General features: G+C 39.1%; 1 protein-coding gene across 7 annotated transcripts in view; it reads left to right on the top strand.

The window, feature by feature from the left end:
* The window catches only part of RARS2 (arginyl-tRNA synthetase 2, mitochondrial), a 60,505-nt gene that overhangs the window by 2,900 nt on the left and 44,067 nt on the right, over nt 1–13,538 (top strand). For all 7 annotated transcript variants that reach the window (XM_037391054.1, XM_037391052.1, XM_037391050.1 and 4 more), the window contains exons 4-5: nt 10,768–10,851; nt 12,774–12,871. In XM_037391054.1, coding sequence (XP_037246951.1) covers nt 10,768–10,851; nt 12,774–12,871 — 182 coding nt within the window. The remainder of the gene's footprint in view (nt 1–10,767; nt 10,852–12,773; nt 12,872–13,538) is intronic.

The following is a 13,538-nucleotide window of genomic DNA, read 5'->3' as shown; positions in this document are numbered from 1 at the left end:
CTGGCCACCCAGATGGGACACCTCTCTGCTGGGCTGTAGGACCCGCTGGGGATAGGACTCCCTAGGGTACCCCCGGGATTTCCCGGAGGGACTCCTTGACTCAACAGATCACTGCGGCGGCAGACAAGGACCCCATCACTGTAAGTGACGGTATTCTTTATTTTGGTTTGTTTGTTTGGTAGACCGGTCACTTGGAACAGCCCGTAAGTCAGAAGGCAAAAGTTAACTTCTGCAGGGTGGTGTATACTTTTGTGGCTAGCACCTTAAGTATACATTTGGTTTTGTTGGCATTCAGTTGCCGTTTGGAGCCTGGCAGGTTTGCCTATAGGGCTCGTTCCACATCTGACTTACTGGATGTGGAAATTTGACTCTGATTATCATTATTGTGATTTTGGCTATATTCTTGGTAATAATAGTGGGTTCTTGGTGTTGCTGTAGAAAGGTACCTGCATGTTGCATTTTGTAAGTGTTAAGTGTATTCTGTTAGTGTGAAGTGGGAAAATGGGAGGAAAACAAAGTGGTGGGAGTTTAAAGAAAAGCCCTTTAGGATGTGTTTTGAGTCATTGGAAGGATATTCGAGGATCTGCTGGTGGAAATGCGAATAGGAAAACATTGATAAAATATTGTAATCAATGGTGGCCGCTTTATAAGCTGTAATGTGGAGAAAAGTGGCCTTTTAATTAATAATTACATGGTTATTAATAATTGTTATACTCATGCTGGAAATGTGAGAACATTTTTGTATTAAGTATATTATAAATGTTGGTATGTGGTTATTGTCTTGAACATCCGCGGGGTGAATGTGAACCTCTATATTTTTTAAAGTGTATATGGTGTAAAGAATTATTATATGTATGGGGGGGACAAGAAATTGGAACGCCCTAACTGTAAGGTTTGGACGCCTTGGGACAAGAGAGAGAGCTGTAAGTGAAATTAGAGTCGTCTGTGGCTGGGATAGCGATTGAGATAAAGTGGTGGAATAGTAAGAAAGAGTCTGTTGGGATGTGTTTTAAGTCACTGGAAGGAAATGGGGGGGGGGCAGCCTGGGGGAAGCATGAATAAGAGAACTTTGGTTAATTACTGTAATCAGTGGTGGCCCCTGTATAAGTTAGGGGACAGAGAGACATGGCCCTTAAATGGAACACTGAATTACAATGTTTTATTACAGTTAACGTAAATGGGATGAAGTAATGTGTGCAGATATGTTTGTGTGACGGAGTGTGGGATTAACACCACTGGATCTTTGATTATGGCTCTAGAAAAGGATAGGAGAAAAAACCCACAAAAAAAACCAAACAAAAAAGAAAACCTGAGACCTAAACTAGAAAGATGTTCTTGTTGAAATATTTGTGTAAAAAAAAAAATATAGCTCAGGTTGTGGTTCCTTCTGTGGAGCAACCAGAATGAAACGCGTTGTAAGATAAAAACTTGTACTAATGTATGTAAGATCTGAAGCGGGGGGGTGGGGTGGAGAATCAAAGACCCTGTGAAAGTGTTAAAGTATTGGGGTGAGTTTGTACAAACCCCTGTAGCCCCTCGAATGTGCGACTGAGTCATGCTGTGGACGCATGGCAGGGTGTTTTCTGCTTGCCTGCGCAGGCATGATATGTAAGAACACAGATTTAAAGCAACAAGTAGCAGTTTTGCATTCAGGGTAAGAAAGAGTTAAAACAGAAGTGCTGTTGCAGAGGCAGGCTTGTGTAACCTGCAGAGCAGGAAGAGCATCTCCTGCTCCAATCCTTCCGATGGTGAGGAGGAGGGGGTTGCCGTTGCTGACGATTGAGCAGAAGGACCTGACAATGTCACCCCAATTGCTGCAGCATTTGCAGTACAGCAGGACCGGTTACCTGCCCCTTTAGGGCAGGCAGTGGGTCTGAGGAGTATAAAGGTGAATCTTTGATGGGGAAATGTAGATGTTTGAAAGTTGGTTGTGATGAATAGGACTGGACTCGAACGAGTTGATTTTTACTAGGTAATCCTGATGTAGAAAAGTTGATAGAAGGAATAGGGGACGTGTACAGAAGGTAAGGGAAGAAGAGCTGGGTCGTGCTAAACTGGTACAGGAGACGAAGCAGAGACAGAGGAAGAATATCAGGCAGAAGTGAATGAGCATATTGTAGGGAAAGTGGACACTGGAAGCGAGATTGCCCTAAGCTAAAGAACCAACAAGGGGCTCTGGTGAACTAGGGACTAGGAAAAATGAGGTGGAATTTTTAGTGAATACAAAACCAACTTATTTGGTGTTAAACTTCAGTGAAAAGAATTTGTTACAGTTGTGGGAGCTACTGGCCACCAGGAAAACATCCTGAAACCTTTAAAGTACAAACTAAGAAAACAATTGCCAAATTCACCAAAATCTTTACGTGGAAAAGAGGACCTCCCTGAAGTGAAAGAAATCTTTAACCAGGTATGTCTGGAAATAAATTCCAGGTAAGGCAAAAAAAAAAAAAAAAGCTTTACCTGTTACAGTAAAAATGATAAGGGGAGGGCCTGCCTAGTTCAGGTAAAACAATATCCCTTGGTCAGCAGGGCTGTGAGGGATATTGGCACAAAACCTGAGATAAAATACACTCTGTAGTAGTTCTACTAATATAAATCTGTGTTTTACCATGACAGTGACTTGTTATGGGATGCGCAGGTGAAACTCTGCATTGGCAACGAAGTACAAGGAATAAGGTTGGTCAGGTGCTTCCTACCACAATCAAGGGCAAGACTGGGTTGGCCTCTGTGTTTGCCACCAAGAAGAATCTTGAGCTCTGCTGCTGGCTGCAACCCAGTAGGCGCTGAGCGGTGGGAACATAGGCCATGCCAGACCTTGATGTGAGGAATGGCCCCCTCCATTATAAGAGAGTCATCCAGGAAGGAAGAACATAAGATGGCCCATTGAGGCACTGATTTGGAAATTGGAAACTGCCTGGCTGACCATGAGGCCAGATGAGTAGCAGAGGAGGTAGGAAAGGAGGAATTATCCTTAATACCAGACAGTAAAATCCAAACTATAAGTACAGGTCAGGAGCCAAACTATTCTAAAGAAAACTTAAAGCTAATTCAGGACATGAATGATAAAATAAGTAAGTGGGCTTATTTGAGGGATGGTCGTATAGTGGTACCATCCAATTTAATATGACCACAGCCCTAACAGAACATAATAAGACGCATTGGGAGCTGGTAATTTATATAAAAGTCTAAATCAGAAATTGATAGGGTGGAACTTGTATACTGTAACAAAACAGGTGACTCAGTAATGTGAAATGTGTTTGAAAATTAGCCAGGGCAACAGTGGCAAGTTGTTTTTTCCAAACTCCCAAGAAAAGGGGGGTACCGATATTTATTAAATGAATGGACACCCCAACGTGTCATACAGTATTATGGACCTGCAACTTGGAATCCTAATGAACTCCTTAGCGGTGCTTGAGAACCTATCTACAATCTGAATCGTATCATTCGTCTACAGGCTGTTTTGGAAATTATTACTAATCAAACAGCTAAAGCTCTTGACTTATTGGCAGACCAAGCAACTCAAATGTGAAATGCAATTTATCAACACAGGATGGTTCTCAATTACCGGCTAGCCGAAGAAGGAGGTGTTTGTGGTAAATTAAATGTTTCCAATTGTTGTTTGAAAATTGATGACAATGGTGAGGTAGTTAAACAAATCACATCAGAGATAGGGAAGTTAGCCCATGTTCCCATCCGAACTTGGAAAGACTGGAATATTGAGTTGTTTTCCTGGCTTCTCAGGAGCCCCTGGGTAAAACAAATCCTATTTTATTTGTTATGTGGATTAGCCATCTTACTGGTTTTGCCATGTGCTGTTCCATGTTTTATAAGATTAATTCAACACGTTATAACTAACATGCAATTTGCTACTATAGTTTCACCCGATTAAACAAATTAAACAAATTTGATTAAACAAGTTAAACAAATTCGAGTAGTATGCCGAAATGTACACACAATAACAATTTAATAGCCAACAAGAATTTGGGAACAATTGACTCTTAACAATTCAGATAACAATGTAGGCCGAGTAAGAATAAAAATAGAATAGCAGCAAAAACAACCTTCAGGAATGCATAGACGAGGATATGGTAACGCCTTTTATACTTTTCCACCTCCGTCATAAGTTCTTGACGTGTGACAACAGAAAAACGCACCCTCTGCCTAAACAACAACAGGAAGAAGAAAAAAAAAAGTTTTGATCCCCTTTCTAATGAACCATATAGGTTAAACGTTTTGAGAACACTCATGTTACAGAATGTTCAGAGGGGGAAATGTGCACTCTAGACCCTTCTTCCCTGGCAGGTGACGTGGCGGTCTGGTGGTGAGAAAGCATTACGTTGAAAACAGGGACCTATCGTTTGACCATAGTGCCATAAATGTTACCATTAACAGACTTACCGGAGTGGTAAGCTCGGGAAATGGGTCTGGGACTTCATCTGGACACTCAGCAGCCATCTTTTATCACATGAATGATCCGTGTATGCCTTTGAACATGCGCATGTGCAATTTTAAAGCCCCATGGAATGTGTTGGAAAAATCTGGAAAGACCACGCATGTGAAATCTCTATAGTCTAGCCATGATAGTGACGCATGTAAAAAAAAAAAAAAGGGAATGTGTTAAGAAACTATAGTGTTTATAGTTCATTTAAATAATATTGATTTTTATTATTACTTAAGTGAAACATACAGCTATAAGTGTTGGTTTTAGGTTTTGTTTTTGTAGGTTATTATTATATGCATTACTGAACCCTTTGGATTTATTTTGAAAACCGTGTGTTTGACGCAAAGTAACTTCAATGAACCACTTGACAACCAGTAAACAACAAATAACAATTTATTAACAAACATGAACTAGAAATTGAATAACAGAATAACAGTCCAGCAAAGTCTCATGTAACGTGAAAACAGACTTCTTCACTCGTGAATCCAGCACAGTCCTGAATAATGTTGGGGTGGTAACTCCATCTGTTCCCTCCATGATAGTCTGTGCCTGGTCCTTGGTATTTCTCTTCACGAAGTGACGAAGATGAACAGAAATAAATAACAAGTCACATGGTAACTTTGCTGGAGATCAACATTTTCGTTTTGTTTATAGAACAGTCTCTTGCACTCTCCTTTGATATCCCACAAGTTCCACTATTTGGGACGAATTGCGAGGAGGAGATCACACTCTTCTATACCGGCGTGACCAAAAGCACTCACAGAAACACATACTGATGGTTACTGTAGTCACGATAATGCAAAGGCTGAACAGCAAAACCGTGCAGAGTGTCATCTCCTGCTCCCATCTTTTCAAATGGTAAAGATTGTTTGTGGTGAGACAAATTGGTCGATGACCTTCCTGGTCGAGGTTCAGGCTAACACCCTGACCAAAACTGCACAATGAAAAACGCATGCACAGCCACAAATTGGGCCCAACCTTAAAGGGGCATAAAAATTTAAATGCCCACCTCCTGGCTCTTGATTCTTAGCGACAATTAAACAAGTATTGGAAACAAGGGCCAGAGGGTTAGATCAACCAGTCCACTCCTTTAAACCTGGTAGCAGGACAACCCCTAGAGGGAAAATGGAATGGACCGTATCAAGTGTTGCTGACAACTCATACTGCTATCAAGATTAAAGAACAACCAGCCTGGATTCACTTATTTGCGGATAAAGAAAGCTCCTGAGAAATCATGGGCCATCACCTCAGCAGGACCCATGAACCTGCTATTAGATCTTAATTGTAGTAGTAATAATTTCTGTAGTTGTAATAACTTCTAGAAACATAATGGACTGTCAAAAGGATCAGGGATATTTGTGTAGGGTTATTCTGATCTTAATTGTAATAACTGTAGAGATTTTAGAAACTGAAGCATGGATAAACAATACCGGTCTTCAAACACTCCAAAGAATTGTTAATGCCACGAAAGCTAAGGAATGTTGGATATGTACCTCTCTTCCTAAGGGAGGCCTGATAACACCCCTGTATGGCGTGGCCTCCCAAAACTGGAATTATCTAGATGGCAAATGGCCTACATGGCCAGACTTTTGGAAAAAGCCAGGCAATGGTAAAGGATACTGTCTATATGATAACAAAACTTATAAGTTGGGTCCTAGATTTGATTTACAAATATTAAATCTAACCACCACGGTATTTATGAAAAGTGATAATAACTGCCATTGGAAAGCTTGAAGTAAAACAGGAGGACCATGACCTGGTAATCCAGGACAAAACACTTGTTTCCAATCAGATGGATGGAATGATTATTGGATAAATTCTTATTTACCATTTATTTATTATTGGATAAATTCTTACCTACCGTCTATGTAGGAAATTGGAATGTGGATCAAATTGGAAACATAACAGTAATAGATTTTTGTAATAATACCCAATTACAAGGTTACAATCCATCAGGACAAGATGCTAATTGGGCCTGTGGTTGGTATAAAGCAGGGAGATTCTTAGGAGCAAATTTAACTGCAAGACATGGACCTTGCAAACTTCCCCAAGGATATTGGTGGTTATGTGGGGATGGATTTAGCAGAGAACAACTTCCCCCAGGATGGTCAGGTATGTGTACCAGAGGATACTTAACCACCCAAGATCGAATTTATAACCAAACATCTCCACCTCCACAAACCTTATCATAATGTCTGGAGACGTGTAAAGAGAAGTGAAAACCCCATTGTTGTGAGACATACTGCATACCACAGTTTTGTTAGGTGGTTTATTCCGTGGTGGAGCTAGTGAATTAGAAAAGACTGTGGTAAATATGTCGGCAGAAATTGAACCGATGTTTAATTTAACAACAGATGCAATCAGCCGATTAAACCAGGAAGTAAAATCTTTGAGTAAGGTAGTACTTCAAGACAGAATGGCCCTAGACTTAATTACCTTAAAGGAAGGGGGAGTATGTATGATAATAAACCAAAGTTGTTGTGTATACATAGACCAAAGTAATCAAATTGAAACAGACATCCTTAAGATACAGAACAAGGTTCAGGTTTTGCATGAAATTACTAGAGACAATTTCTCATGGAGTTTTGAAGCTATATGGATCAAACTGACTTCATGGTTACCTAATTTAGAATGGTTAAAGCATGCTTTTGTTATAATACTTATCGTAGTAGTTTTAGGAATATTAATATGTATATTACTTCAGTGTTCTATTTGGTGTTGTCGAAGAATGATCATAAAATACGATGATTTTCTGTATTTGTAAAAGAATTTACAATAGCTGTTAGAAAAAGGGGGAATGAATGGTGAATGCTGTACCACTTGTCTAAAGGATTGACGCGCCTATGTTTAGTTAGGGTCGGGAGATGTCCAGGGATCCTTACTGCAACATGATGATGCACAGACTGCTAAGTCCTTGGGTTGGTTATCTTTAAAAAGGGACATTTTGTCTTAGATTCCTGTTGTACATGCAACGTGGCGAAGATGGAGACTTTAAACATGACCGCTAAGGAATAGAGTCTGCGCAGAGACAATTCCTCAAGGACATTGTCCAGGCACAAGATATGTTAATGTTAACTTGAAGATGTGCTGGGTCCTTGAACGGAATGTGCTGATTGTCCAGGTGTGAGATATGTTAATGAGTTCCTGCAAACTTGATGAATAGGCATGAGTGACTGGTATAAGGAGGGGGCTGAGGGGTTCCCTCGGTGTGCATGACTTCGGTGGAGCGATCCCTCATGCACCCAGCGCTGCCAATAAAGGATACTTAGTTTCTAAGAAATTTTAACTTCGTTCTTTAAATTAGAATAAACAACATTTGTGAAGTTAGGAAGGTATCTGAAGGGTATGCTGTGGTCTGTACTGTTGCCTAGCACTTTAGGAAGAAATTGAGTATGCAGTGGATTGGAAAACCAAAGACTGCAAAATCCAGCACTAGAATGGCAATGGGTGAATTTAGCCTGTGGGACAAACAGGCCAGACTTCCAAATCCCTAACTGCTTAAGACTGAGGTTTCTTAGAACAGCAATTTTTTCATATATTTTAGGCTGAGAAATGACAGTAGCTGAGGTGTTAAGACTAGCTATAGCATAAAAAAGGAGCATGCAAAACAAGGTCTACAGAAGTGACACAAACCGTGAAGAAATGGAAGGAAATAAAAATTTGGAGAAGTTGGCATGTGTGGTGGACAAAAGTGGGATCAGAAAGGTGATGTTGGGGTTTGAGGGATCATTTGTGCTAAAAAATCCAACTACCTTACAATCTAAAAATGTGTTGCTGATGCCAATGCAGAGGAATATAAACTAGAAAATTGTGGCAAAGTTAGTTGGAAAGCGGAGCTAGATTGAATAATGAAAGTGCAAGTGATTCTTCATCAGCCTCAGAAAGAGCAAGCTTGAGAATGAATCAGTTGGGTTGCTATAGCATGATCAGGATTTAAAAAGAAGAAATAAAAACAGTTGCCATATGCTTAGAAGCTAATCTATTTCTCCACGTCATTCTTTAGTGCTGAGATGTTGAAGAGGTTCATATCTTGGACCCGTTCTTGAAGCAGATTAATATTCTGATTCAGGTGAAAGAACAACAGATGATGCACAGGTGTACAACAAAAAGTTCTGAAACAACTTAAAGATGATCTAGAACCATAAAATAATTAAAGTTGGAAAGGACCTCAAGATGTTATCTGTTCCCATCTCTGCAGCGCAGGTTGTTGAGGGTTTTTCGATGAGGTTGCTGAGGTCTGTTGAAATCTTAACGGGTGCTGAAAGCCTTCAGGGATTTGACAGTCTCCCTGAGCAATCTGTTCCAATGATTGTAACATCACAGTAAAAAGGTTTTTTTCCTTGTATCTACCCTGTCACTTTAAAAATAGCTGCAGTTCCCAGTGTTCAGAAAGCTGGACATTGTCCCTCTCCTTTGTTGTTTGTGACTCATTAAATAAACCTGGGACGCTTAGCCCTACATCTTTACATGGAAGAGCAATTTTAACAGTAAAGAAGATGAGACCATCAATATAAGCCCCAAAACTGAACAGAGCGTGCTGATCAGACAAAAGAAAAAATATTCCATTAATCTCTTGGGAATGTTTTTTCTTGGGTAGTGAATAAAGGAGATGCAATTAGTATTTGTTTAGACTGGTTATTGCATCCACAAAGAAGGTAGGCAATGTAGAAATTAACAAAATATGACCGCATATCAAAAACAAGACAGAAAAACATAGGCAGTTACGAGTTTTTGTCATGATAGAGAGTTGGTGGAGTGCCTCAAGGTTCGACAGTATGTTCTTAGTCACCTCTGAGTAAATAGGTCACTATTTGAAATACAGATATTTAGGTTAGGCAGAAGAGAGAGAAATTTTTCTTGTTGGCTAAAATAGACTAAATAATAAGGCAACATGACACTGAATGAAATGTAACATGCTCTGGTGTGCTGAGAATTGTCTGTCAGAAAGGTCAGAACTGTCTTGTCTCCATGAGCTTTTGATTTCATCTGGCTGGTGCTTCTTGTTTCATCTTTGGACTGTTAGTTCTTTGTGGAGGGGACATTGTTTTGTGGGGGTTTTATGTCTCTCTACAGTGTAGGGGCACTCTGGTCCAAGCCTTAGGCACCGGGAGATATGGTTACTAAAGAACCACAAGGCACTTAGAGGAGAGGTTGTTAAAGCTATGAAGAGGCCAGATAAGCACTCATTAAAGAGAGATAAAAACCACTGAGATGACAAATGACAGATTACGTAGAAAACGTTTAGCAGAACAAATGGTATGGAGAAAGTCCAATGGGAATTTCTGTTTTCTCTCTGCTCCATACACAAAAAGGACCTTTCATAAAAGGATAAGGTGGGAAATCCAGAGTCAGTACGAGAAATATTTTTTTATGTAGCTTGTGAATAAACATTGGAGTTTGTTGTTATTGGAGCTTGTGAATGTTAAATAACTTCAAGGCTAACTGTGATTTTAACTCCTGGTTAAGTTAGTGTCTAAGCTGGAGATGTAGCACAGGGGTAGAACTTCTTCATCCTGATGAGCTTCAGTAGGAACGTAGAGCTTGCCTCTCTCAAAGATGTTAATCAATTGATAAAGTGAGTGTGTCATCTTTTATACGCTTTTCACCCCCTTCCCTTTTTTTTCTACAAGACAATTTCTTGGCTATTAAAACCAGCTAGTTCCTTATTAAACTTTCGTACCTGACAGGTTGAGATCCAAAACTCCCAGCCTGTGAAGAGATGAAAACTTGTGTAAAGAGGAGGTTGAAATTAGGGGTTGGGTGCCCAAATATTCATTATGGGTTCAGAATTTTCAAAACATGTCTCTTACGGAAACTGTAAATGAAATTTTTAATAAATTGGCCTTTAACATCTTTATTTTATATCACTGGATACTGCAGAACGTTGCGTTAAAGTCAGAAACTTCAAGAAACAGCAGTCCAAAACTTCTGTCTCAGGTTTTCTTTCAAGACATTGATCTTGATTTTTTTCTTTTTGTTTTTCAAGTGCTGTCAGGTACTGTGTAAGTTGTCAAATGTGCCTCAGGTTTTGTGTATACAAAGAGATCAACCACTACACAGGCTGTACACATGCAGGGGCTGAGCTAAAATAGACGTGTGACATTTCAGGCTGAGCTATGTTCAGAGCTGTTAAGTATGAATTTGAAATAATAAAATCATCCCTTTTGCAACAGGATTGATTAAATGATCTATTTGTGGTTGCTTCAAACTGATAAATAACATTTAGCATTTGTAGTGGATTAAATTAATACTTATAGTGCATTGAATTACAGTTTTCCAGTTCATATATTTTCATGTAGAGTTTCTGTTTCTTTTTGGTTTTTTAGCTAAAATGTGATGCTGTAGTCAGTGAAATCAGCGCTGGTCCAGGAACAGTGAACTTCATGATAAACAGGGAATTGTTAGCAAAGGTGAGTACTATATTTCAGGTGCGTTAAGGTAAAAGTAAATTCCTCAGTGTAAAACTATAGAACATTTACTGTTTTAAACAGTTGTTTTCTGTGTGAAACTCTTTTGCTAAGTTCTCTTCAAGGATCCCTGTTACTGATTTGTTATGTAGGCCTAATACTTGGAATAAGGCTCACAAAAGTTTATCCTTATGAGGCAACAGTGTACCTACTGTTTGCTGTTGATCATAACTCCTCTCTAAGCTTGGCATCTGCTTTTAGTTTCTACAATATACAACTCAAAAGTTTTGGTCTTACATGTAAAGATTTTTGTTTAAATTAGAAAAAGATATGCAAAATAAAAGTATTTGATAGCAAAGCTATCATTACATACGTTGCTAAAACAAAATAAATAAATACATAAATAAAAAGGGAAGATGTATTCCTCAAAGTCAAATGCCTGACTGAAATTGAACGCTGTGTTTGTTAAAGCAGTAATTTAATGAAAGGAAGATACCACTCAGTCTGTAAGAGTAGTGTCTCAGTTGTACTTTGGATTATTTGCAGGAGCTTCATAAAGGGGAGTGGATGGTTGGTGCTGTTAGTCTGGGGACTGACTGAAAACTTTGCTAAGCCAGTTCAACTAACTTGTGGAGCAAGCTACATTGTGATGTTTTTCATGGCCTTAATCCATAGGCTTAGCAACTCTTGTGGAAAATGATACTGTAGTCTTAGAAAATTAACCACATGTGAATTAGGGGTAAGCTATTATCTAATAGACTCTTTTGTCTCTGTCATTTAAACCACTGGTTGATGTTTAAATATGCTGTTAGTTATGTATGACCAAACCTTCCATGAGCTGTTGTTGCAGTCTACCTGCAGTGAACTGATGGAGAGGATTCTTTAGTAGTTGTTTTGTCTCATAAATTGCCTTTAGTGAAAATCATGAAGACTAGAACTCCCGTACATTTTTGTGAGATTTCCTGAAGCGAAAGAGATGTGTTTGTGTGCTATTCAGGTGACCTGCATATGTGTGGTAATGCTCATTGGATTTCTTGTAGGCCCTCAGTCACGAGGAATATGTGGGAGGTCTGATGCGTCCCAAAGGGTTGGAGCTGCATGATCTGTTGTGCTGTGCACATCTGGTATCCCCTATGTATTACACTTTGACAAAATGCTTGGATATTCCTAGGAATTTCAAAGAAATGGCCAAACACCTCGAAGTGTGCCTAGATAAGATGTATTCATGGGAAGATGTTGCTTTTGAGGAAGCTTAGAAATCTGCTGTGTAGGGTTGTTTTTTTTTTAATTAATTAATAATAATAACAACAAAAACTCGCTGAGAACATTTGGCTGCACAATGAGGTAGATTCTCTAGTGAAGTCTACTGCTCATAAGCTCTCCTACTTTTTCACCCAAACCTATGGTCTAGTTCTACAAGGTACTTTTTATTTTAAAATGTGTTACCTGAGTTTAGGATAGATGAGGGTCCTGGTTAGCATAAGGTAACACTCATATTTACGTGAGAACTCCTTTTTATGTGAGGTCACTGTTCTACCCATGTGCTTAGACTTGCATTTTCTTTTCTGTCCACCAGTTACCCTGAGGTTACTCTCTTGCCCTTTCATTTTATGTAACTAAACAATGATTTTAGTGAAAACTAGGCTTTCCAATTCCTTTTAAGTTTTTACCAGATTCAGCCTTGATTTTCACCAAAACTCTGCCTATAAGTTCTCTAACTTTTTAAATTGATCAGATACAGCTTTCAAAAGTTAATGGCATTTTCATCTGGGTATGAGATCTTGGTTGCTTGGCAGACCAGCCATCTAACTGCTAATGTGAATAAAGGCTGTGGGATCAGTCTCTTGTGTGATTGGTTTTGTTTTGCTGATCGCACTTTCTGCTGTTGAAACACATTTTCTTTTTTAATCTTCCTTATGGTTTAGACTGTGTTGCATCAGGTGTTGAAAGATGGCTTAGAGTATGGACTGAAGAGTGAACTTTTCTCTGCAGTGCCTAGACAAAAGGCAGTGATTGAGTTCAGGTAAGCACGTGATGAGTCCTTTGAGAAAATTGCCTTGTCTGCTTGTTGATATTTTGCTGATTGATATTCATTGCTGTAATGTATGATGCCTGTGAAGTTAAATCATATTTACGGTATTATATTCAGCTGTATTTGATACTCCAATATATTTGCCAAGTAGCGTATAAGTTATATTTAGGGAATTGAGGCTTTTTAGCAGAATGTATTTCTGATATTTAAACAGTTCATGCCTCACACTACCCTCCATTGAGAATATTCTCATTTAGTGCATAATAGCATTCAGATTTTAAGTAGGCTCCTTTTATTTTGTTATCAAGAAACATGATCTGAATTTTCAGCCACTAACCTGTTTCTTTTTTCACCTTAAAACCTTCCTCCCTGACTTGCTGAAGCAGACAGGCATTTGTCTTGCTAAATCTTCTTGGTTGCTGGCCCCAAAATTTCTATCCAGTGCAATTTTGTTCATCGTCACCTACTCATGAAATGAAAAGTGGCTGACTTGGATCTCTTTATGTATAAATATTTTTATTCACTTATACTCCCTCAGCAGGCTTCCATAGTCACAGAAAGTAAGCACTTGGCATGAATTTGGAGGGTGAATTTTCATAGTTGAACTTCCGTTTTATTATCAGGAGACAAACAATTATGGGTATGGGGGGTTTTTTGG

Source organism: Falco rusticolus, chromosome 6 (assembly GCF_015220075.1).
Source record: "Falco rusticolus isolate bFalRus1 chromosome 6, bFalRus1.pri, whole genome shotgun sequence".
Classification (NCBI taxonomy): Eukaryota; Metazoa; Chordata; class Aves; order Falconiformes; family Falconidae; genus Falco; species Falco rusticolus.
This window is presented reverse-complemented; position numbering and strand designations above follow the sequence as displayed.